This window comes from Muntiacus reevesi, chromosome 9, assembly GCF_963930625.1.
Source record: "Muntiacus reevesi chromosome 9, mMunRee1.1, whole genome shotgun sequence".
NCBI classification, from domain to species: domain Eukaryota; kingdom Metazoa; phylum Chordata; class Mammalia; order Artiodactyla; family Cervidae; genus Muntiacus; species Muntiacus reevesi.
Genome location: NC_089257.1, coordinates 26026385 through 26053398, shown reverse-complemented (window position 1 = coordinate 26053398; position 27014 = coordinate 26026385). Strand labels below are relative to the sequence as shown.

Here is a 27014-nt window from a genome sequence, read left to right as displayed (position 1 = left end):
TGTTGCAGGTGGATGACCTCTGGTTTTCTTTTGCAGGTACGGGTTCATAGAAGGGCATGTGGTGATTCCACGGATCCACCCCAATTCCATCTGTGCTGCGAACAACACGGGGGTGTACATCCTCACCTCCAACACCTCCCAGTATGACACGTACTGCTTCAATGCCTCAGGTTGGTCCCAGGCGGGTCGCTTTAAGTCCTGGGTGACTTGTAGCCGGCCAGCCTTCGGCAGCAGGGCTGACCATCTCGGCTTCAGTGGGGATTCATGCAGCCTCCATTCACATAACAGATGCTTGCTGCGTATTTCATCAGTAGTAAGAGAGAGTCCTGTCTCCAGGGTGCTTCCCTGCTATGTTGGAGAGGCCCACAGTAAGCAAATACATATGAAATCACTTACGTGAAGTCAGAGAGTGACAAGTGTTGTAAAAAAGAAAGCAGAGCAAGTGACTACAGAATGCTAGGGGTGCTTTTTTTCTGAGAAGATAATCAGAGAACGTGGCCGTGAGGAGGTGGGTGTGTAGAGCCCTGATGGAAGCGAGGGAAGGAAGCCACGGCGTGGTGGACAGCAGCGCACAGCCGGGTCCATGGGAGCATCAGGGCATGTGCTGACAACGGCAAGGAGACATAAGAGATGCAGGCTCGATCCCTGGGTGGGGAAGATCCCCTGGAGGAGGGCACGGCAACCCACTCCAGTGTTCTTGCCTGGAGAATCCCGTGGACAGAGGAGCCTGGCAGGCTGCAGTCTATAGCGTCACAAAGAGTTGGACGCGACTAAAGCAACTTAGGAGGCACACACAGGCCAGATACCACTGAGACTTTTCTCCCTGCCTTTCTTTTTGCCCATACGGTTGGGCTTATCTTCAGAGAAGGGAGTGAACAGTACTGATGAACCTTCCTCTGCTCTGGGGAGGTTAGTTCCACTGAAAATGTTTGAGAAGTCCTGGGGAGTATTGCCTACCCAAGTGGCTGCAGTAAAGCAGTAAAGTTCAAAGTGATGGGTATCATTTTCTCGTATCCAAATTTACTCAATATGTTAGAGTGCTTTTTATCAATTTTCAATATGTTTTAAAAAAGAGTATTTAGTGGTCAATGACACACATTCAGTGTTGTGCTGGGGAGAGTAGAGTGACAAGGAATCAGAGGCCATCTTTCTTGTCTCCAGAGTTAATCTTGTCGAAGTCCTGAGATGAAAAATAAAGGAGCTAGGGAAGAATGTTTATCTAAGGAGAAATACATTCTAGATGTCCTAGATTAGAGTTGGATGATGATGGGGGTGTTAAGTGGGTGACAGATCTTGATAACCTTCTGCTCTGTGCCAGGGATCACATTGGAAAGATCCTTGAATCCATCTTAGCCTGAGACTGCTCAGCAAGTGGTCAGGGCCCAGTGATGTGATCCTCCTTGCAAACTGGCCTCAGGGACCAAAGCCAGCTCCATCTTAAAAGATACCTTGTATAAGCTTAAAATGTCAGCAGTATTTTTTGTAAAACATGGCCCGTGGTTGACCAATGAAAATACGGCAGACCCTGGAAAGACTTCATGCTGTTTATTGCCTCCTTTCTCAGTGGTCAGGCCCAGCACTGGTGACTTCTGTGTTAATACAGAAAACTGACCTGAATTAGTTCATTTTTGATGTTTGCTTCCAGTAAAATGCCTGTTTCTCTTTGGAAAGGAGAAATTTAGGGGAAGATTCTACATTCATTTGTTTATTCATTCACTCATTTATTCAACAAGTATGTACTGGGCACTGAGGAAGCTGTCTGTCCATCTGTCCCTGAGTGATTGGCTAGACTGAATTGAATAATTAACATTTCTCTTGGCTATTTTGGTGTAGTGGAGGCAAGGTTTATGAGACACTATGTATCAGGAGGCTCACCTCAGAGTCTTTCTAACAAATCCTTCAGTTCAGGGAAGCTCCACAGGCTTGATTCTCTCAGCAGTGTGATGCTCATTAAACAGAATGAAAGGCTGTCCAGTGAGGCCCTGTATCTGACATGGGAACATGAGTGTATTGCACATTTGGGTCAGCATCCGTCGTAGTATGCCTGCCAGATTTGATATTCTTTATGAAAGTTAGGGTGAATTGGAGCGTGAAGGGACTCCATTCCAACAAATACACTAATCATTTGCAAAACTGCCTTATTGGTTTTGACATCATGCTTCATCCTCTTGCAACTTTATTCCTGGAAATTTCCAGTGTACTACTGTTACCTGCAATTGTCTTTGAATTTGAGGGAGGTTATTCCATTCTTGACATTAAGAAGTCATAATTCAAGGCCTGCTTCTGGGTCTGTGCAACGTAACAGTTAAGTCAGAAACATCTCACGGGTCAGGTCAGTTTCTGGTGGTGTCCCCAGAATAGATCCTATAGATAGTTTGCAGGATCTCCCAGGTTGACTGTTTTTCCTGATTTTCAAATGAGGGAATCACTGGGAATTTTTTGAAAACAGTAGAAGTCTAAAGAAATACTATTATTGTCTCCCATGACCTGCAGATTCCTCAAAAACAGACAGAAATGTTTATCTTTTGCTCCTTGTTTATACTGTGATCCGTCATATGTGCTGAGTAAATGTTTAAAATGAATAAAAGAGCTGATAGGCCTGAAACTTCCTTTCATTAATTCTTAGGCATTGTCATTCAGGGCTGATAAGAGTGTTTCCTGACTTGTTTGTATTTGCAGACCATTTGTGGGGGGGTTAGTATCTTAGATATGTTTACTGGAAAAATGGACCGTAAGAAAATTATATTGGTTTTTTTTCCCATTCATTCAACAAATATTTGAGTAACTCTCTAACCCCATCGCACATAAATGTTCTGGTCAAGAGAGATAAAGTTACTGCTCGTCTTGTGGAGTTTCTGTATTTCTGTGGAGATGGCTAGGTGGCAGGGGGTTCGGGGACGGGAGATGTGCTGTGAATAACCAGCAAGTAGAATGAACAAGACAATTTCAGCTAGTGATGAGCCAGAAGAAGACGTGAGAGAGAACAGCTATGCAGTGGTGATGGGTGTTGGGGGCGGTGAGGGGCTAGCTTGGACTGGATTATGAGGAATGACCTTACCAAGGAGTTGACTTTCTCTTTGAAGAATCTCTCTTCTGAAATCTTTAATCAGCCCTTGCAAGAATGGTTATTTTTAAAACCTGCTATTCTCTGGTTGAGTGTATAAAGCTGCCAGGTGTTTCCATTATGATGGCAAAGGATAGTCAAGTAAAGGGCGTCATGCCCTTTGTATGTGGGAAAAGATGCTCCTAGGAACTGGGGAGCAAGCAAACCCTGCTTTGTTAGACTTGTGTATTTGTCCAAGTCATAAATATCCAGTGATTTATGGCAGGACATTTAAAATACTTGTGTTAATAGGCTTCCTTGTAATAGCAGTTTGCCTGCCTGCCTCCCTCTGTCCATCCATCCTTCCTTCCATCCATCCATTCACCCATCCATCCATTTATCCATCCATCCATCCATTTATTCATCCATCCATCTATCCATCTACCAACCATCCACCCATTTCTTTGTTCTGTCCTCTTTGCCAAGAAGCAATTCTAGAAGAAACTAACCTAAGAAGTCAGTTTTCCATTTCATCAGTTAAAGCGCGCGCACACACACACACACACACACACACACACACACACACACACACACACACACACACACACACACACACACACACACACACACACACACACACACACACACACACACACACACATACAAGTATAAAAACTGTAATACACAACTGAATCCAGCCTTCCTGTAACAGCAAAGCTAGCTTAAAGCTCTGTGAGTTTCTAGAGCTTAACCAAGGTCCAGTTACGGAATAGAGCATTTGGGCAGGAATGGAACCATTGGTTAAAGCATTCTACAGGCTTCCTAGAGTACTCAAGGGATGGCTGGCAGGGGGAAGCTTTCAGAGTTTGCTTTTCAAAGGGCATTAATTTGCTCTCATAACATCTGTGGGCGATCAGGCAGGCCCAACGTACAGTCAGAAATCGTTATTCCCGAAGAAGGGAGGAAGTAGAAGATAAATGGAAGGAAGAAGAAAAGGAAGTCCGAAGTGTCTGTGGTGATATAAGCCAAAGCAGAAGCCTCAGAAAATATTCTGGGCACCTGTACCAAAGGTGGACAACCTCAGAAGCTGTACAGTGAGAAGTATTTTATTCAGAGCAGGCACTTAGGGGATTAGTTAAATGCATTAACTAATACCTTAATAAAAAGACAAAAGATTGTTTTTTTTTAAAAACATTCCTACCAAGTAAGTTCTATGTGGATTGTTATAGTCTTTAGAGTCTGATGTTGCTCATGTTGATAAGTATTTGATTGCATTTGTCAGCCACGTGTTTCCACTGTTTCTGCAGATCATTGGGGTTACATGTGATTTCTGCATTATAGTTCATTCATTTCTTTAACATTTTTTGCAGTGCTTCCCATGTTAATTTTATAATAGCAAATTTTAAAAATAACTTCTAATGTATGCCTCAATAAAGACCGTGTCTATCTTACTACCATTGTTATCAACCAGCCTTCTATAATGCTTGGTATAGAACCTATACATTTGTTAATGAATGGATTTGTTGGCGTGGGGAGCTTCCAAAGATGTATGAGGTAAAATAAAAGTGAAAAATGTATCACCGAGGTCAGAGAAGTTCCTAGGTGACTTGGCCAAGTTTAAGAAAATGATCTGGGTTAAGTTATAGCAAAAATCATCCTAACAGAGAGAAATGGATATCAATTCTGCTTCTGTTTTTTAGAGTTCTCATGTCTTTTTTTTCTTTTCCACTTCATAGCTCCACCTGGAGAAGACTGTACATCAGTCACGGACCTGCCCAATGCCTTTGAAGGACCCATTACCATAAGTAAGTATCTCTTCTAACCTTGACTGAGTTTTCCCATTCTTGGGGAAAAGATCAGGTGCATTTCTTATGTTTCATATTTGAATGGAGTAGCACTCATTTCCCTAAGGCTAAAGATAGGGCTATAATTTACTGTCCCTTTATTGCTATATGATTTACCCCAGTCCATTCTTTGTTCCTCAGTCACCTGAGAACTGTTTTCACATTTTTTGGCATCTCTCTGGACACAGCACTGTCATTTACTTGATATTTTTCATTTATTTGACCCATTATTTTCTATTTAAAAAGCATTAATATAACTCCAAATGGAAAGCCAACACCTCTGGTCATAAGTAAAAGGTAACCTTAGAAATAAATATGAATGTAAGAAAAATTAAATAATGTTCTTAAATTCTAACTGTTGAAGACTTCGAGTCTGAGCCATGTTCCCTTTCTCAGAGGCAGGGATTAATAAGTGTTAGATGTAGGGACATTCTCTCCTTCCACATTTTCTGTTTGATTCAATTGGAGTATTTAAAAATGGTAATAAGGGTGCAAACTTCCTGATATGTGTTTCAACATTATTTACACTATGTTGACCTAAAATCTTCCTGATCTTCCCGAGAAGCTGACACTGCAGAAGACACAGTATTTCAGCCAGAACTTTCAAATAGGTCAACTTGTTAACCTTGATCCGATTGCCTCTGAGCCTCATGTTTTGAGAAGTATGACAGTGATGAGGAAGTTGGATTTCTACCTCCTAAAAGCCAGACCCCTCAATGTGCAAGGTGACAGGAGTGGTCGTGGTAGCAGGGGAACAAAAATCATTCCTGGACCACACAGTTCCAGCTCCCACAGACAGAAAATTGCCCCCGGCCTGTACCTGACAGATAGAAGAGGGGGCCGGCAACTGTGAAGTGCTCTGTCTGTGACAGGCCTGGTTTGAAATGCAAGTTCTTTACAATCTGGTTGATCTGAGCCTCAGTTTTCTCATTTGAGTAATGAATCAACATATAAGATTTGTCTTGAAACTTAAAAAAGATAATGTGATCCATGCCTGGCTAATAGTAGATGCTCAATAAATGCCTCATTTCCTTGGTCCCAACAGATCTCTCTCTCCACCTCCAGACCTGTTCAAGTGTGGTCCTATTTCTTTATCAGATCTCCGTCTGTAGGATTATTAGGGTGATTGAGACTTTGAATTTTTTTTAAATTTATAGTTGATTAATAGTTTCAGTTGGACAAGATAGACAGACAAACAGAAGGAATCTTTAGTCCTGCCCATGCCACATAGTAGAAAATCATTTCAGCTAAATGTACACTTGTGCAGTGAGTGACTCACACTTGAAAGCAACACATTTAGAAAAGAACTATGAATGAAGCCCTTCTTGCTCTTTCTCCTCATGTCATTCTAGTCATTTTCTTATTTAAATCAAAGATTTTAATCTTTATATTCACTCCTGTGTCCTCATTTCAAGTTGAATTTCACAGATGGCAGAGCCTCTGTCAATATTTCAGCATGCTGCTTTGTTAGCCAGGACTAGGGGTTCATTGAAACTGGAAACATTTTCAGCTTAGAAAGAAAATCTAATTCTTCATGGATTTGCATACTGCAGAAGTATGGTTCCCAGACCACTGCAATGAAGTGAACATTTTGATAAATTTGGGGGAGTTTCTGAGCACATATAGAAGTTATATTTACACTATACTATAGTCCAAGTATGCAATAGCATTGTTTTGGTTTTTTTTAAACAAACGCACATGCCTTAATTAATATTTTATTGCTAAAAAATGGTCACCATTATCTGACAACAAAGAGTTTCCACAAAACTTCCATGTGGAAAACACAGTATCTGTGAAGCTCGATAAACTGAAGTACTAATAAAGGATTTATGTCTTGTATTCCCTGATGAAACTGATTGCCTCCTTGTCTCCTATTTCAAATCCTTTCTCAAAATAGATGGAATTAATAGCAACAAATATTACATGTACTTGAGAAGGAAGGGTAGGGATCAGGCAGGAGAATTATTGTTTATTGAGCACCAGCTCTATTTTGAATACTAGGCTAAGTACTTTCCATACAATGTATGATATAGCGCTCATAACAGAAGGTAGTCTCATTCCCATTTTACAAATGATGAAACTGAAGCTCAGGGGGTTGCCTACATTGTCTAGAGCCACACAAAGCTGGGATTCAAACCTGGGGACATCCAAATACACCCTGTCCCCCGCCTTCCCACTTCTAGGGTGTGTGAGTGGGCAGGGAGTATTCACTGTCTTAGTGCATCAGTCACTCTGTCTTCCCCCCTAGAGATGTAGTTAGCTGCTGTTTTGCTTAATAAAAAAAAGAAAAATAGCTCTGAAGTCACTATCTTATAAGATAAGCCACCGTCTTTCCTATAGTCAGAATGTATCAGCTGTCAGGTTCTGAAAGTGGCTCCTCTGTCTTCCAGCGATTGTAAACCGTGATGGCACCCGTTACACCCAGAAAGGCGAATACAGAACTAACCCCGAGGACATCAACCCCAGCGCCGTTAGCCCCAGCAGCCCTCCAGATGATGAGATGAGCAGCGGCTCCCCCAGTGAGAGAAGCACTTCAGGGGACTACAGCATCTTCCACACGCACCTCCCGACCGCGTACCCGCCCCCAGACCAAGACAGCCCCTGGGTCTCCAGCAAGCCGGAGAACACGTCGGATACCAGTAAGGAGAATGAGTCACTGTGCTTCCCAGTGGCGGTTCGTTCACAGGGATGCCTCTGGTCTATCTGAGGGACGTGAACTTGTGTGGATGGCGTCTGTCTCTAGAAGGTGGTGACCTGATTTGGGGAAGTAGCCTCCTGCAGTTGTCACTGTGCTATATCATTGACTGCTACTGCTTACAAAAAAAAAAAAAAAATTGTTTTTTTTTTTTCCATCTCTGAGAAGTACCGTACTGGAATTTTTTCAGAAGAATGTCCCTTGTTCTCTTGTCCCAGAGAAATGGTGACAGTTGAGACCTGATAACACAAGCTAGTTTCATTTTGGCACATTCCCTTCTTGTTCTTACCCATTTATGGATAAAATTGTTTCCATGAAGTCGGGATCATAAAATATGCATACCATTTCATCTGCTACCTTTTTTTCAGGTTCATTTTGTATGTTTAGGCTTTAACTTGATTTATATTCATATTGTTAATTGGATTATAATTACTCATACTCTTCCCTCATGATTTACTAAACAATTTCTTTGTTTTTGGCCTAAGGGAGTGTATCTGAAGGAGTTATCTGATCAAATTAAATCTACTTATGAGTTTTATATCCCAGCCGGTTGGGGAAGGCTCTTCATACTTGCTTGGCTATGTGGGTAACTCACTGCGTTGGGAACTGCTGGAGTCCAGCTATGTAAGCTCTGCATTCAGTTTCTTTGGGGTTTGGCCCTGGCATTCCACTTTCATTAGAAAGTGTTTACATCTTCCTCTGGTCTTCTCTGCTTCCTTCTTTGCTTTTCCCCTACAGTTTGTTTTAAAACAGGTTTCCAGATTGGCTGCGTTCCTTCTGTGGATTATTCACACTCAAACAGGCCTTCTGCCTCTTGAGCAGTTTTCCTAGTATGGTGTGGATCTTCTTTCTCCTGGCTGTGCCTCTTGGGCGGTGGAACTCTGGTCTTCAGAGTGTGGCAGAAATGTCCTGGTTTGCCAGTGCTCAAGACGGGGCCCTTTTCTATTCTTCAGAAGCCAGGGCGGTTTGTCAGAGCACTGTGATTTAACGTAAGGTCACTTTCTTGATGGTGTTTTAAATTTCTGTTAGCAGCTTGCCGAGGGAGGGGCACAGATAAAGCTGGGATCCAGTCATTCTCCACAGATTCTTTGAAGCATTTCAAATGGCAGATATTTTCAAATTTCCCATGATTTCCTAGGTTTTTGGATCTCTGGAGACTGCGTTGCAGTATTGTCTGTAATCCTATGAACAATCCTTTTTTTAAAAATGTGTTTGTTTTAATTGGAGGATAATTACCTTACAATATTGTGATGTCTTTTGCCATACATCAACATGAATCGGCCGTAAGTATAACACATGTCCCCTCCATCCTGAATCCGCCACCTACGTCCATCCGCACCCTATCCCTCCAGGTTTGGACAACCCTTCTGGAGAGAAGCTTTCGCAAACCAAGCAGCTGGGGCTGCTAGTTACTTGCTCCTTCCCCAGTTCCCTGCCTTTTCTAAAGTAACCACTTAGAAGGTGTTCAGGGAATGCAGTTTTAGCAAAAGCAACAATTAGTGGTCTCAGCAGGAAGCAGATCAAGGCAGTCTTAAAGTACCATTTCCCTCCAAAGAAGAAAATCCAGACAACATGTATCTTGTGGGAACCAGATGAAACTAACATGTAAGCTGCTAACAGCCTATAGAAAATAGTATTTCATATGTGCTTCAGGAAAGGCAATGAGGACATTTTATAAACATTCATGGCGCATCCTTTAAGGACCATAGCTTTCCTGCCTTAGTCAGCAAGCATATTTTTGAAGACCTACTATGTATCAAGCTATTCTAATGCTTGGGACCCAGTGGTAAACACCTTTAGAAGGTAATATTGAGGAAAAGTAAGGATTAGTAACCTCGTCTTTCATTCAACCAGTATTTGAAGTCTTCTCTGAGCCAGACATTGCTCTTGTTACTGGGGACTCAAGAGGTGGACCTCCCTTCATTGAGCCTGTATCCTATACAGAAATCAAGGGAATGATTTGGTTAAGTATTGTTTACTTAACTAAAACATAATTTAGCATTTAGGTTGAGAAAAGAACTGTGCTTTTCTCTCTCCAGAACACTTAGCTAAGTTTCAGTAGTGTAGGAGGAGACTTATATGTCTAGCGGAGCAAGCCCAGAGCCAGTCTGAGAGTCACGAGAGTGTTGTAGGATCCAATATGGCAATGGCATATTGGCAATGGCATGAATCAGCTCACAACAAGAAAGGTGTCAGAGAAAACCAGCAGGTGGAAAGCTGAACATAGCCAGTTCAAGTGGCAGACTTGAGAACATTAGCACTGATAAGTTCCTGAACAGACCATATTTTCCAAGCCGAGTGAGGAGAATCCCAAAGCCTCAGAGCCATTGGACCGAGAGTTGGGACTTAGCAAGCGGGAGTGATAACAAAACCTCCCTAATGGATGCAGGAGGGCAGAGGTCAAGAGGAGGGCTGGCTGAGCACCGAGAAGTGCATCTTTGGCTTGTGTGGTTGATTGCATCCTTCAGGGTCCTTGGTGGGTGGCAATAGGGAGAGCCAGTGAGAACGACCATCTGGGAAGTGTTTGACTTCCAGCAAGCCTTTTATTATAAATGTTGTTTTTGGAAGCGCCTTCCTGGAGGTATGTCGTCAGCCTTTTTGCTATTGGTGATCTGGAATTGTTTGGAATCCAGAAACTTAAACTAATTCAAGAAGCAGACTCTTGCCTTGGAGCACTCTTATCTCCTTGTCTTCTGGGTATAATTACATATACATGTATATTTATTATATGTATAATAATATATAATATAATAATATATTTATTTTTGGTCTAGCATAGTCTGCTTGTGTGGGGAAGATTGAAAACTCTGCTGGCTAGGCGAGAGCTGTTTACAGTTTCTCCAACTCTCATACACCTCCTTTTCGGAAGACAGAAACAATGCCTATTTCTGTCCTGCTCTTGTATGTTTACTTCCTGTTGGTTTCTACCAGATGTACTAGAGGGAGAGGGTGGCCAGAGTTCTATATCTTTAATAAAGTTTCTGAGGTAAGAATGGGTTACCTGCAGGTTTTCCAGGAGGAAACCCAGGTTTAGCTGGGGCATCCGGCATGAAATTGGCTCCTATCTGTCTAGTCCCATTTATGCATATGTGTCCTTTGTTTCACAGAGCATATTGTGTAAGGAGTTGACATTGAATGTGTATAGAGTTACAGCTTTTAACCTAGAGTTCATGGGCTTCCAGTAGGCTCAATGATAAGCCGTAAGGTATTCAAGAGCCACCAGAAAAAATTATGCAAAACTTTGAAAACATGTATGTATAGTCTCCCTTTTTTAAGGAGAACAGCCGTAACTCATATTAGATTTTCAAAGAGGCATATGACTCAAAATGGTTTTTAAAAATCTCAGCTGGCTTAGAGGTTTATCCTGATGATTTTTGCCATTCTTCAGGGAAACAGTCTGGACTCAAGTCCAACTTGAGAATCAAGGGGGAGATTTCAAAATTGCAAAATGGCAATTATCCTTCCTCTAATTTGAATAGAATCCAGAATTTCTCTAACTTGGGAAGTTTTTGTTTCCTTTCTGAAAACACACTCTGTATGAGAATTAAAAGTGACAGAAAGTGATAGATGGATTCTTGAGAAGTCTTTATCTGATTTCAGCACTTGGAATATACACCTTTTGCAAAGTTCCTGCTCAAGTATAAAACTTGAGATTAATGAATGTGGGCGGAACTTGGAAATGCTAGATGTCATTACAAGCTTCCTCAGGTAAAATGACAGAAAGATCCAAAAGATACAAGCAAGCACCTCTAAAGATACTCCAAAAATAAATGAATGAAAGCAACTTTATGAAATGCTACATAGAAGACTTCTAGTTCATGGCTGGGTCACCTAATCAAGTAGGTATAAAATCTCTTTTCCATCATGGGTTATCAAGTTGCTACTTGATTTTTGTTCTGAGCCTGTATTCAGGGGGCTTAGTTTGAAGAATGAGTAACACTGTATGGATAAGCATACTGAATTTGCATTTCTGATGTTGTCCTAAGATTCTAAGAGATTTGGGGAGCCTGGAAAGATAAAATCAGGCCTCAATCTTCTCTAATCTTCATTCTATAATATATGCATACATTTTATATAGATAGGAGTTGGGAGTAAAGTTTTTCTGGAGAGACCCCCGAATAAATGATGTTTTCATAATTGATCCGGTTTCTTCAACTTTGTACTCACACCGCCATGCAGCAGCTCAGGAGCCATGTAATTGGATGTGGTCTTGGTTTGGTAATTCACAGCCTAAGACTCAGGATCAGACAACAGCAGTGACAGGTAAACTGTTATGGCTCTTGCTTCTCTGTTGTCTTGAATGCCAAGCCTTTCAGTATTAAGGGAAAGGACCCCATTATCATGTCAAAATTTCCTATTGATGCTGTGTCACCATCCTTAGGGAGAACAGAATCTGGCACCATTTCGCTTAATAGAGAGGCCAGTGAATCTGGGGACATGACTGGATTTTACTCAACATCTTGCTTGGTTTCCTTCTGGCAACATGCACCTAGAATCAGAATTATTTTTCCTTCAGATCTTTAATTAAGAGATTCATTCAGAACACGTCCTCTTAAAGTCTATTAGAAAACGCATACTCCTAGTTTCCACTGATCTAATTAACACAGCCAATAATAATAACAGAGGAAAATACTGATTTACAGATGGAAAGTGTAAGCCCTGGACAATTGTTTGGACATGTGCTACCTTAACTGTAAAGTGTAGGAAGTAACCTGTGCTTGATGTCAAAATCTAGGCATCTGACAAACTCCCTGGATGTTTGACTATTCATTCTAAGTAGCTATAAAGTGTTTTGACATAAGAGTTTTTGTGGGAAAGGATTCCAAGTCTGTAACAATGGGATATTGTTAGCATATCTTCATTTACTAACTTTCATTGATGGAGGATATGACCATATTTCAAAATAATTAGAACTTTTTTAATTCAGAAGAAGAGTTATAAAAAAAGATCTTTTATATTTGCTTAGCTTATAAGACAAAGTAGACTGTACTTTTTATTTTGACAAATATTCCTATAAGGAAAATAGTACTAATATTATATTATGATTGCATATAATAGTGATTAGATAATGTTGGAAGGGTGGGGGAGAGATTGACTGCAGAATTTTTTAAATGGTATTTTTAAAATGTTTATAAGGTTTATCTTCATCAGACAAATGTTGTGAAGGGAAAGGTCTTGTCAGTACTTCTCCTCGGGCCACTTCTGGGCTTTCTTGATAGCTAGAAAAAAGAAGTCTAATTCGCCTTACTTTTTTTATTTGGGGATTTAATGATGGTTTCAGCCTCTCTGCTTGAACTTTTCTCAGTTTTTGTATATACTATTTTCTGGCACTAGTGGTAAAGAGCATGCCTGCCATTGCTGGAGACTTATGTAAGAGATGTGGGTTCCACCTCTGGGTTGGGAAGATCCCCTGGGGAAGGAAATGGCAACCCAGTCCAATATTCTTGCCTGGGAAATCCCATGGAGAGAGGAGCTTGTTGTGTTACAGTCCACAGGGTCGCAAAGAGTTGGACACTACTGAAGTGACTTAGCACGTAGCACTGTTTTCTACTATTCTTCTGACACACATCTTGGCTACAGAAATGGCAGTCTTTGGAAGTTTCCAATCAAGACTCTGGCTTCTAGTCTTGTTAGTGAGATCATTGGGTCACTTCAGTTTGTCTTTCCTGATTGATTATTCTATTTTCAGAAACTGAGTCTCAAAATGTTCAGTTCTGCTTTGCAAAATCTGGTGTTGATGTACAAGCAACCACGGGCAACGCCGTTTGGGAATTTGGACTCTGACTGGAGAAAAGTGGAATAGCATCTCTTTCAGGCTTTCGCCTCTGCTGTCCTTCCGCCATGTGTCTGATATTGTCGGGGCCATGTCTCTGAGACTGTGGGCAGACGTATCACACCCTGAATTCTTAGAGGATGATATTGGTTGACCAAGATAGAGGGTAGAAGGTGAAGGACTGGAACTCTGAAGAGCTGGATTTCAGAATCATGGACTGTTACAGGTGGTTGTTGTTCGGTTGCCCAGTCGTGTCTGACTCTTTGCGAGCCCATGGACTGCAGCACACCAGGTCCCCCTGCCCCTCACCATCTCCCAGAGTTTGCCCCAGTTCATGTCCATCGCACTGATGCTGCCATCCAGCCATCTCATCCTCTGACGCCCTCCTCTCCTTCTGCCCCGAGTCTTTCCCAGCATCAGCGTCATATGTGGAAAGGATCAATGTCTTGTTCAGTCAACATTTCTAATCGTCTAATCTTATGCACAATTTCTCTGAAAAATGATCTTTCTGATGGTGGGGGATAGAATATTTTCTGTAAAGGCTCATTGGTGGATAGTTCCGGTTATCACCTTTTTATTTTTATTTATGTATTTATCTATTTAGCTGCACTGAGCCTTCCTTGTTTCACACAGGCTTTCTCTAGGTGCAGCAAGCGGGGGCTACTTTTGGTTGCAGAGTGAGGGCTTCTCATCAGTTTTCTGGTTGTAAGCTAAAATAATGTTGAGAATTGTAGTGTAGCTTTCATTTGCGTTCAGAGTTACAGTAATCAAATGCTAGAGAAGATCAAACGTAATAGCTGGATGAATAGCAAATTGTGAATACAACTGAGGTATTTTTAGAAATGATTGACTTGGGTTTAGAGTCCAAGGTATTACTGAAGGTGGCTTAACAAAACAAATAGGCTCGTGTGAAACTTTTATTGTATTCTTAACAGCCTAGCTTTCATGGCGTATGTTTAATAATAAATGCATCTGAAAGCATGGGGGGAGTTTATCGGCCTTTTTCTCTTTTACTTCTATGGTGAGGTTATGTCTATATTTATTCTTTTAACTTCCTTGAAAAGAGTATTCCATTGTAAAGATCATACCCCGTTGTCTTTAGATCTATACATTAGCTTGAGACCGGAATATAACAATTTGGAGTTTAGAAGTCAAATCTCTCACTTCTTTCTTATAATCTTGGGAATTTGATATACATTCTGTGCCTGTTTTTCTCCCTTTGTGAAATGGGTCACGTGACATTCAGCTCAGCTACTAACGCAAGTCACCACAACAGGTACGGATTCAAGTATCATCTCAGCAGGCTGGGAGCCAACTGAAGAAAATGAAGATGAAAGAGACAGACACCCCAGTTATTCTGGATCAGGAATTGATGATGATGAAGATTTTATCTCCAGCACCAGTAAGAATAATCAATTCCTATAAAACCATCTGTGCCAGGCTTATCGCTTAATCTGAGTGATGCCCAATAGTATCTTTCTTGGGAAGTAGTTAATATGAGAAATGAGCATAAGCCTGTGATCACAGATTAGTCAATTATGCCTTGATGAGATTATGAAGGAAGAAATTGATTTTTTTTAATGAAAGCCAAAATATCCTTGGAGAAGACATGGGGAAAATCTTTTATAAAATTCTTAATTCCTCATGTAGATTCTTCCTGTTTTGTGTATTTATGTGTTAAAGCTGAGCTATAACATAACAGTGCCAATTATTAAAGACAAATAGTGAAGCCATTGCTTCACAGTATCCAAGTTTGTGACAGTTATAAAACTTTTTTGAGAATAGAGATGGAAATTGAGCTGAAAGTTCCTTTAAAAAATCAAAAATTGGTCTAATACTCTGCCAGATAACTGAGTTTCCTATACTTACCTGTTCAAGATACTGCTGAATGAGATGAGATTCCTGAAACTGACTCCATCACAGCTCTGCCTTTTTTTTTTTTAAAGAGAAGATGTGCCTTTGGGGTGCTAAATGAGCTCTCTCAGGTCACCAAAGTCCAGTCTGTCCTATTTGAACCTGAGAGCTTCATCCCCAAAAGTATAGCATCCCAGGAGGAAGGGGTCCAAAAGCATAGCTTAGACCTGAAGGCATTTGAGTATATGACATCAGTACAACAAATACTTGAGGTGAACTATATGCTTTATGTCGAAGCTGTATTCCTTAGCTGGACACCCCTGCAGAGCTTAGAAGCTAACAAGGGAACTCTCTTTAGTAACTTCAGAAAGAAAACCAAATACCCTCAAAACCCTGGAGCTTTACCATTATACTGTCTGTTGGGTTCAGGATATAACCATATCTTCTAGGTTGGTCATCGAGAAAGATGTGGTCTTGATACTTGAGAAACTAAACCCTCTTGAATGGCAAGCCAAACAGATCAACCTGAAAATAAATTGTATGCTCAGGCTCCAGGGGGAAACGTCCCTTCATATTGTTTCATCTCTGTGGCATATTTTTCCATTTCAGCTCACTTTTCTTCTTGGCACCCATGCACTTATTTGAGCAGGACGCCCACTTCCTTCTATTGGTGTATGATAACTGCCAGTTTTTCATACTAAATGAGAATGTAGTTAATGAGTTTACCTGATTTTATTAACTTGTGAAATAGAATCCAATAGTATTATCATTCTGAAAAGAGTTTTGTATTATTTGGGTATCAAAATAAAGTTCAAAAGAGTTAGGATGGATTTGCAAATAACCTTTCCAAAAGACGTTGATTCTGCTTTTGTCATAATTCTTCGGTCATGTGCATCTCTTCTTCCAGCCCTGTCATGTTTGGGGGTGACAGTCTCAGGGCGGTGGTGGATGTCTGCTTCTTTTAATTTTAGGGGAGCTGCTGCAAAGGTGGTTGGTTACTTATGGTTTTTCCTACTGAATGTACGCATCTTGGTTTTCTTTTCATTGGCTATGAATGGCTTGCTCATGAAATGCTCTGTATTTGATGAGAATTTCTGAGGTGTTTGATAAATATTCAGAAATACATAGCTCATCACGTGGCTGTTCTGTGTAGATATTCTTCCTTTGAATCATCAGTAGGAAAGCTGTGGCTGCTCAGGGTGTTTCTTTCCCCATAATGCTACTAACGAAGTAAAGTGGTCATCGTGGCATAACCTTCAAGCGTCTACATGTAAGCACACCTGTCAGTGTTAGAGATTCCTTTCAAGTGCAGAGGGTTGTTACAGACAGCATGGATGCGCAAAGCATTGACATTTTTGGTTCTCCTCGGTGGCTGGTGTTTTCAAAGCTGTCCTTCCTCCTGCTGCAGCTTCTTTGGCTGCTTTCTCCAGAAGATCTCATGTTCTGACCTCCACGTGTTCTCTAACAGAATGAGAAGGACACTGAGATGCTTCACAGTATGGCTGAGTCAAGCTGAAGTCACTCTCTGCTGTCCCTTCATTTCTACTCAACCATCTATACAGCCTGGTATAGATAAAGAACTCTATAAACTACAGAAGGGAGAAATGTACAAAACAAATGGTGAAGGCTCAAGAAATAACGTTCTCCTAATTACTTGAATCATCATTGTCACAGTTTCAACCACACCATGGGTTTTTACCCACCCACAACAGAACCAGAATTGGATCCAAAGGAACCCAGACCATTCGAATCCAGAAGCATCACTTCAGACAGCCACAAGGATGACTGGTAATGGGTTATACATACTTAAAGATTTCTTTTTCCCCTCAAAGTCTTTGGTGCTGCAAATGTCAATCATCAGGACACAGTGGGAAAATTTAGTTAATATCTCATCACAAATTCTTCGTGAACTTTCACGAGGATACTCCATTCAACTTGAGTTGTTTGTCAATTATATCATCTGGGCATAAGATATTTTACGTTGCTTCATTATAAAATTGAACATGTTGAAATGGTTTGTGGTGTTGCCCTTGACAAAGTGGTCATAGTGGCATAACAGGTAATCATGAAGAAATTCTATGCACATTGGTTTTCTCTTGGGAGAGATTAGTGAAGTCGCGCAAAAGTATTAAGAGTTGATGCTCAGAGGTACTACTTAGGCATTGAACCATTAGATGACATGTACTTTAATGAAAAGAAAAAAGAAAAAACAGAACCGTCAAAAACCGGTTGATAAAAAGTCACAGTGTATATAACCATCATCATGACAGATGTGCACAGAAGTAGCACCAGTGCTTATGGAGAAAGCTGGACCCAGGAACCACACTCTTCTCTCAGTCACCAAGGGTATCATGATGAAGAGGAGACCCCGCATTCTACAAGCACAAGTAAGAAGGATGGCAGTCAGCAGTTCTGGTTTAGTTGAGTAGCGAAGTCACTCCAGAGGGTAGGGAAAAGACATTGGCTACGTCTTCTGTCTCCACACAGTAATTTCTTTTATTCCCAGAACATAAAAAGCTGCCAAATCTGCACATGGTTTCTTAGAAATTGGAATTAAAAACACTACCTTGTCAAGTTGCCCAAAAGGCCAAAATGTTAAAAAATATCTAAGATATGTTTTTTTGTGTTAAAGATTCCCAGAGGTTCCATTTGGGTAGTTTGCGTGTTTTTACAGAAATGTCTGAAGGAGAGTGTATTCTTTTGGTGCTTAGTCATGGCATATGGAAAGAAAATGTGACAAATGCAAGGATCTTTGGAACTCTGTTTTCTGTAAAGATCTTTGATAAACCCAGCTTCTTTTTCACATTCTGTTTCTCACCCCATTGTAGAAATACCTCCCTTGTACTCTTGGGAGGAAAGACACTTAGATGGACTATATTTGAATTCCTTGACTGTTCTTTTTCTGTTTTTAAGCTCAGGGTAATTTGGGGGAAGGCTTTGATGCTGTTATTTTTACTTATGTGCAAACATCTCAGGTTTCCTAAAGCAATTTCAAGTCTTTCTACGGGCCTATGAGGATAGGACAAAAAAAGAAGTAAGTGTGTTCTCTTCTTTTTTTGTCTCTCTCTCAGAGATGTCTATGATATTTGGTATAAAAGAAGCTTTAATTTAGGATAACAGCTCATAGCATTATAGAAATTATGGTTCAACCATGGTTCTTATAGCCTTGAGCACTCCAAAAGCAAAAAAATATAAGAAACAATCACTAAAAGCCAAAGGAGTTTGGGAATCCATGGTTTGAAAATGTCTTCAGACAACAAAATAAACTTTCACGCATCAGCTAGGACTGAATAGATCATTACATCCTGAGCATTGTGACCTTCCCAGGTAGCTCAGACAGTAAAGAATCTACCCACAATTCGGGAGACCTGGGTTCGATTCCTGAGTTGGAAAGATTCCCTGAAGAAGGAAATGGCAACCCACTCCAGTACTCCTATATTCTTGCCTGGAGAATCCCCATGGACAGAGGAGCCTGGCGGGCTACGGTCCATGGGGTCGGCAAGAGTTGGAAGCTACTAAACACAGCACAGAGCATTGTACTGAATACACCCAACAGGCCTGCATCTCATTACTGACCACAGTAGATTTTATATACGCATGAGGATTATGGGCTGAGTTAACAAAGAGTCTAATGAAATAAGAAACAGAAATAAAAGACATAAAACAGAAATAAGAAACAGAACTAAGAGACATGAAACAGAAATAAGAAACAGAAATTTCTTCAGAATGGGATTCTGTACCAGTCCCTTTGGGTCCTAATAGTTTATTTTAGAAAATTTTAAGACAGTTTGTACCTAAAAAGCAGAAAACTATATAAGAGGCTGGGAATTAATGAGCCTATTGTCAGAAAGTAGTGGGGGAGGGTCATAATTACTGGAGGGTAGCTGAAAAACAGGACATTAACAAAACCTAACAGAAAGTGGCAGCTGCTTCAGAGATTCTTTTATGGGTACTTGCGAAACATCAAGTGATTCTGGCTGTCGATTTCTAGGCTTTATCAAAAAAACATCTGCAGCTTCTAGAAGAGAGTCAATTTTTGTATTTGCAATGGAAATCCTATAGTCTGCTAACCCATATATTGAAGACAACAGAGGGTTACTGGCTATTTAAAGGATCATTGTGTTTATAAAGATAGTGGTAGAAAGAGTATAGAATAGTGTGTGCATTTTTTTCCTTTTCTTTTCTTTTTGACTTTAAGCAGTCTATATTTGGGTTAAATTTTCTTTTTTTGTTTTGTTTTGTTTTTTTTTTTTTTTTTGGTAATTACATCCAGTGTTGTTTCTAACTTCATTTTTTGTCAGGAGGTAGTGATTTAATCAGGGGAGGTAAAACTTAAGATTTTTATTTTTTTCCCCTCCCTCTGGATAACCAGTTAACTTCAGGAATGTTTTGGCCAATGCAAGGGTAAAATGAAGGCAGTAAGTTTTATTTTTTTAAATGTCTTTGGTGTTGTCAAGTCACACACGTTATTTTCTAAAATAATGAAATAAACTAGTTTTACAAGTTGCAAACTGTACTTCAGCTTGGCAAGTTTATACAGTCTCTTTTTCTTTTTTTTATTGAGGTATAGTTGATGTACAGTATTTAACTCTGATTTTCTTGATGAACAGAACTTCAGTGTTAGTCACAGTGGATGAAAATGTCAATGGCTTTCTGATTCTTCCCAAAGGCACCCTGATACAATTTTATTTCATTCATTTTGTCCTTTTTAAAACTAGACAATTACAACATTGAATGCTTGAAATTTTAAGCCTGCTATACACTCTTATAATGCCAAACACTGGTTAGAGAGGTTTTAGATAATGTCAAACATTGGCTAGAAGAGTTTTCTTCCACTGAATTAAATTTGTTAAAACATGATTTTGACAATTTTAGATGCTCCATAGATGTAACCTCGTAGTATGTCAGTGGAATAGCATCTCAACCATTCCCAACATCTTTCATGCTGGGCAAATGCACTGCTGGTACATTTCCAGTGTGTGAGATGTTGAGTCATGTGACCACTGTTTGAGAAGGCTTCCTACTAGGCTGATCTCATCATAGATTATTATATAATATACTCCTCCCCCTCAAATCACTGAAGACAAGAGGTTAATTTTTTGAATGAACAGTTCTTTCAGACAGGGTATGTGAGGCCATAAACCCTAGTAAAATAAGATTGGTACTAGGAGTTCATAGACTGTGATCTAGTTATAACTTTGTGCTGATCTGGCTATGTGATTTTGAGCAAGCCACAACTTCTTTGGGCCCCAGTTTTCTCACGTGATAGAATAAAGGATTTAGACTAAAGACTAAAGGCCCTCTGATTTCTAATATCCCTTTCAGAGTTACAGTGGTCTCTCTCTCTCTTACTGTCCCTTTCTGCCTCCTGTCCCACCTGTATGCGTGTTTAAGGTAGAGAGCTATGTGTCGGTAAGGAAGGTGTCACAGCTCACCACTGACATTCTTCTCGCAGCCCAGGCACCCACTCCTAGTGCAGCAGAAGAAACAGCTATCCAGAAAGAGCAGTGGTTTGAGGATGGAAGGCCTGGGGAATATCCCCAAACGCCAAAAGAAGACTCTCACTCAACAGCAGGGACAACTGGTAATGCACGGTTTCACAGGCAGACTTGGGTGTTAAATTCCAGGCATTGAGGACAGTGAACAAGAAGAATTGGAAAGGATTGTCACAAGATGTTACAGTCCCTTGATCAATGACCATGCAGTCAACACGGAGCCAACCCTGAAGTGCTCATAATAAATCCCCTGAACAGAAATGGATACAGGCACAGAAAGAGACCCATAGAATATGTCCTCGCATGTGTCGCTTTCGGATCTAATGTGGGCATCCCTTGGGGAGGCTGTAGAAGAGACTCTGATTGTGTAAAATACTACCTTTTCTTTTGTAAGGGAATCTTCTCCATGATGTGGGTCCAGGCTTTATAACACAGTTCTATAGAATACTGGACTTGTTAGAAGGCTTTTGGTTAGAAAAACCTCAGTAGTTGAAGAAATGGAACCAGACATTTTGACACAAACACCTGTCTGGTGTCATTTGGCCCTTTGTCATGTTTATTTGGAGATTTCTCCTTGAATATGCAATCGTTTCTTCTTAAATTAAAAAGAAAAAAAAAACTGCCTCTATACTTGAACTGTGTGGGGAGATTGGAGTCAAATCTTGTTATCTCTTGTCATTTCTAAGCGTTGCCTGATAGCTTCACTCTGCCAGCTCCTATGCATGTGTGACAGAAGCCTTGAAATGCATCCTATCTTGTAAAAGAATGTGAATTCCATATCCTTACTTGATAACCATGAGAAATATTCCTGTGTTTTCATTTGCAATATAGGATATAACGCATGATTTTCTTCCTGTGTGTGGCAGCTTCTGAATTCATAGCTGGCAGAGTGGTGGATTCAGTGACTGGCTGTATGGTGTGGTTGTTGCCAGCGGGCCACTATTGTCATCTTTTCTACCTCTGCGTCTTCACTGGCTCAGAATGAAGCCAAAGCACGTGCTGCATTCTTACGCCACTTGTGCCATAAATCTCATTGTTGGTGGTAATGCTTCTAACGGAGTCCATTCATGCTTTTGAGATGAATGGCATTGACTTTCCTGTCTCTCTGGGGGGTGGGGAAGCTGTTACCTGACTCCTTCTCTACATCACTACTGGCCTCACGTGCATTTCACCAGGATGTGGTTGTCTAGGAATGATCTCAAGTGTTCGGACTCCTGCACTTCCTCCTTCCAGGGATGGTGGCAACACGGTGTAGGTGAAGAACTGTTTCTCCTCCATCTTTACTTTATCTATAACTTCTCATCTACCCACTAGAGAAGGTATTAATTAATGCCTTTGCATCCTCTACTTCACATGCTGATTGCTAGGGGAAATGAGCATGAATGAAACTGTACCTGCTAAAACATTCTGCATTTACGCAACTTCCCGGCCCTCTAGACCCAGAAGACGGTTTCGTTGTCTTGAGTAGAGAATATAGTCTTTAAAAAAAAATCAGTGTATCCCTGGCCAGATGTCAACTAACACTTTGATAATTACTTAAACTGCATAGTCACAACAGCCTCAACGCATGTCAGCCATCCACATCAAAGAGTGACAACGCAGAGCCAAGAGGACAGTTCCTGGACTTACTTCTTCGACCCAGTCTCGCATCCAATGGGGCGAGGTCATCAAACAAAAGGAAGGATGGGTAATAATCTCTGAGCTCTTTTATATATTATGCCTTAGAAAGCCACCAAATGGCTATTTTCCTAGAAGTATCCCTTTGGCTTTAGACCAGTCTGCTTTCCTGAAAAACTTTCTTTCTTCCAAAATTAGTTTTCTTAGTAAGACTGATATGCATATACATCTGAATCTGAAGTCCTGGGCAAGAGTGGAGAATTTGGCAGGAGAGTAAAGAAGGATTAGTCCTAAAATGATGGGAATGGAAGCCATTTTCTCTGAAGAGGAGCAGTCTCAAGATTTCTTTTCCATTTACTTCCAAGTGCAGGGTTTTGAAAAGAATGAAGTGATAGATCCAGTGACTATTTCCAGTATAGTCCCACAATAAAACTTGTCTTTGGTAGAGAAATGTTAGAGGTCAAAAATTCCAAACAAGTAACTAAAAGACTCCAGAAAATTGTGTGAATCACTCTTGGAAATTTAGAAATAAAATACACTACTCAGTGACTTAGGATTTGCACCACCCTTAGCCCTCCATAAATGTTTGTGAATTTAAAGCATGGACAGCTTTTATACAGGATGGAATCATTGTTTTCTTGATTAGCATTCCTATTTACCTAATGGAGAAGGAAATGGCAACCCACTCCAGTACTCTTGCCTGGAAAATCCCTTGGGCAGAGGAACCTGGTGGGCTACAGTCCATGGGGGTCGTGGTGAGTCGGATGCGACTTAGTGAGTAAATAGCAATTTACCGATATGCAATTCAAAAACAGAATTAAACAAGAGAGAGTGAGTAAAGGCTAGCTGGAGCTCTGCAACAGTGGAAGATTATTGTATTTGATAAAATTTTAAATTTAAAAGAAATGTTTCCTTTAGCACAACCAGATGACAACTTTCCTGAGGGAATCTGTAAGAATTGATAGCAAGTGGTACCCCGGTTTTCCCAGTGTTTACGAAGGGGAAGAATCCATGTTCCGAACTAAATCCGTGAATAGAATTATGCAATTTTATTAATTTTTAAAAATTTAACAAGATGTCTTGATCACAGACATGTAACATTCCACAAAGGGAGATCAACCAACAGAACAAATATGGTGATATGAATTTTCAGTCATAGTTTCACATATCTTTTTTGGGTTCAAACTCCCAAGGGTATGCACTGCACAAGACTTACTGAGTGAGTTCTCAGAATGCCATATAGTGTCTATCAGTATTGAGTTAAGCAAAGTTAGCTCCAAAATGAATCCAATAGTTTCTGTGGTCTCATTTCTCCAGAACATCCTAACTATGTTGTACCCAGATATTAGTGATCACATATCCCTTAAAGTATAACTATATTAAATATCTGCTAATGTAATTGTACTCTATGTTCAGTGCATTATGGAGACACACCATCTGCAGGTAATTCATGGTCCATACTCTTAAGGTAGAGCTTCCGAGGTGGCACTAGTGGTTAACAACCTACTTGCCCATGCAAGAGATATAAGAGACGAGAGTTTAATCCCTGGGTCAGAAAGATCCTCTGGAGGAGGAAATGGCAACCCACTTTGTATTCTTGCCTGGAGAATCCCATGGACAGAAGAGTCTGGTGGGCTACAATCCATAGGGTCGCAAAGAATCAGATATGACTGAAGCAACTTAGCAGTCACATGCATACTCTTAAGGAACTTAAAAGTTAGCTGGGAAAACAGCTTCCAAATAGATCTAGTAGTATGAGAGAGTAAGTAATAGATGTCAAATGAACATTGCTAGCAATAAACACAAAACAAATTCTGAGGATCCCTTGGAGAACCTCAGAGAAAGGTAGGTTGGATCTGGTTTTTGAAAAATGGGAAAAAAAAAAATCTGGTTAGTCAGAGAAAGGAAGTAGGGGAATTTTTTTTTTTTTTTTAAGGAAAGAAACACATATGAGAAGAGATTTAAAGGAAGCAAAGCCAAGGAATGAATTTGGTAGAGTGAGTGGATCCATATATCACAAAGTAAGATGAGTGTGAATGGTGAGATTGGGGCTGTTATGTTGTGCGGCTGAAGTGCCGCTTGTAGACCCAAGCACACATTTTATGTACATGGCTGGAGGTGGCTGGAGGCTCTGATGGTACCCGTTGTGGAAAACCAAGCCAGTAAAAGAGCTTCAGAATCAATACTGTCTTCATATTGATGAACAGAAAGCATTTTCATCAGATTGATGATGTCAAGAACATTACAATTGGCTTCCACCATAGAATGGTGTCACAGCTCTTAAAGGATTCCACTTATGAAAGAAAAGATGAACAAGAGTGTCTAGAAACCCATCAGCAGGCTGGACTTTTTCTGGGAGAATATCCATTTGGGTTTTTGATTTGGATTAGCCAGACTCTCCTCTTTTTTAGCGATTACTACTCCTACTATTATTTTATTATTATTATTTTTTTTTTACTACTACTATTATTTTAAAACAATAGAGTCAGCCACATTTTGTTCTGTAAAGACCCTGACATGCAATGGAAAGTCTACAGTGTAGATGTGGGTCCCTAATATTCCAGTGTTCCCCTCTGGAGTCATTTGGAACAGCTTAAATCTCTCCAGAGACAGCAGTGTGGGTGGACTTTGACTCCAAGAATCAGCAATAGTGATGGTGTTTATGGCTTGTGTGGCCTCTATTTCACTCAGGACTTGTTATTTCAGTAGAATTGATTTGTGATAGTTATTAGAAACAGCTTCTATAAATATTTCAGTGAAATTTTTGTGTAGTTCAACATTATACACGTTACATTCCAAGGACATCTCCTACGTGTGTGTATGGGAAGAAGGATTCATTAATATCCAATGCTTCTTATTCTTTGCCCTAGAAATCCCCAAGGACTCCATCTAGATAGTATGGGATGATGATTTTATTTGTACTTTCAGTTCATGAAGCAAAAGAGGAGAAAATGAGGGAAGAGGACTGTAACAATATTTATTTTTTTTGCCAAGTCAAGAGGATGTGACAAAATGGTGCCTGAACCAGTGCACTTTGTCTTTTACACACATGTCAGATCACTGGCTTACCCCGTGTCTCAGCAGTAAACAATTCACCTGCCAATTCAGTAGACACAAGAGAGGCGGGTTTGATCCCTGGGTTGGGGAGTTCCCCTGGAGGAGGGCATAGCAACCCACTCCAGTATTCCTGCCTGGAGAATTCCATGGACTGAGGAGCCTGGTGGGCTACAGTCCATAGGGCTGCACAGGACTGAAGCAAATGAGCGTGCACACATGCATAGATCGTTTGTATAGAACAGGACAAGTCACACGTGGGTTATAGTTCTGTCTTTTTGCAAGGCTTAGGAGGCCCATCATGTACTCATCTAGCATCCTTCCAGACTCAGCAAAAAACAACAAAGATTGTAACTTTCATAGAACTCGGCCTTTAAATGAAAGCCAGTTACTTCTTGGGAGGCCCTTTTGGAGAAATGATCATTTATTTCACTTCTGGAAACATGGATCAGTATGTGCTTTCTTTCCTCTCAGGCAGGTTTGAATATAAGAATTATTTATCTCTAGACCAGAAATTACCTTCAGATAGCAGTTAGAAAATCAAGCAATAACCCTGATTTAATTCCTTCAGATACAGACACCAGCCCTAGTACAACGCTTCAGCCTTCTGCAGAGCCAAACACGAGTTCGGTGGGACACTTGGACAGGACAGGACCTCTCTCAATGACAACTCGTAAGGATAAAGACACTCAGCCTCTTGACCTGTATTCTTGCTTCAGCGCTTGCTCTCCTTGGCCCTGACGCAGGGCTTGGTGGTGGTGTAGGTCATCCAGTGCTGTGTGGTTCAGCTCAACTCAGAATATCAAATCTGTCCTCCTTGTCTTTATTTTCTGGGTGGTTCTTTAAATCTGATTATACCTTCATTTGTGGTGCTTTCCAAGGTCAATAACTTTATGTTAAAAAGGAAAAGGATGTGGGACTCCATTCCACTTGGTTTTCCTGCTCTGCGTAGTTATGTTAGTGAAATTGAAGACCACAGCTAGGGTAGTGGTAGCTCTCTGTTTTAACTGACCAGTTCCTTTTGAGTCCCATCTTTCAATCAAGGCAGAAGAGGGGTAGCATTTTTCAGTGGTTGTAAAAAGATGTTTTGGGGCTAGATAATCACAAAGAGTAGGGGAATCACATTAGCCCATAGAGGAGGATCAAGACAATTTTTTGACAATTCACATTGGTGGTAGGGCCTTGGGAACAAAAAATGAACATTTGCTCATATCTCTTCCTATCACTAAACATCTGGCAGAAACAATGCTAAACTTCTAGTTGCCTTAACATCCACCATAGGTGCAGGGCTAGCCCAGAGATCAACATAAAGTCATTCCTAATTTCTTGACAGAATAGTAAAGAAATCCAGAATTATGAGGGCCTCATTTCACTGCTTGCTAGACATACTGGTCAGAGTCTTTTCATGTGAGCCCTCTCGGGCAAAAGGAAAATCAGCAAGCACGTGTTCATTGTCAAGAATGTAAATAACCCAGCAGCCAGCCATCAAAGGAGATGCAGATAAGCCTAAAAGTGGTCCCTGCCAATGAAGGGTCTTATCGTCCTACTTTATGTCCCTGTTGACTTTTGTTCTGTTGTTGGGTTTGGGATTTGTTGACTGTCTTTCTCCTGGTTATATTTACTGGACATGGTTTAGTGG

General features: G+C 40.6%; 1 protein-coding gene across 11 annotated transcripts in view; it reads left to right on the top strand.

Moving 5' to 3' along the window:
• Positions 1-27014, top strand: part of CD44 (CD44 molecule (IN blood group)) — an 89511-nt gene that overhangs the window by 41787 nt on the left and 20710 nt on the right. For 3 of the 11 annotated variants that reach the window (XM_065944212.1, XM_065944213.1, XM_065944215.1), the window contains exons 3-6: positions 37-170; positions 4780-4848; positions 7278-7526; positions 14632-14757. In XM_065944212.1, coding sequence (XP_065800284.1) covers positions 37-170; positions 4780-4848; positions 7278-7526; positions 14632-14757 — 578 coding nt within the window. Of the gene's footprint in view, positions 1-36; positions 171-4779; positions 4849-7277; positions 7527-14631; positions 14758-16883; positions 16998-17479; positions 17597-20664; positions 20794-22253; positions 22392-25946; positions 26049-27014 lie in introns of all 11 variants that reach the window. The other 8 variants (XM_065944207.1, XM_065944206.1, XM_065944214.1 and 5 more) reach the window with 6 other exon arrangements.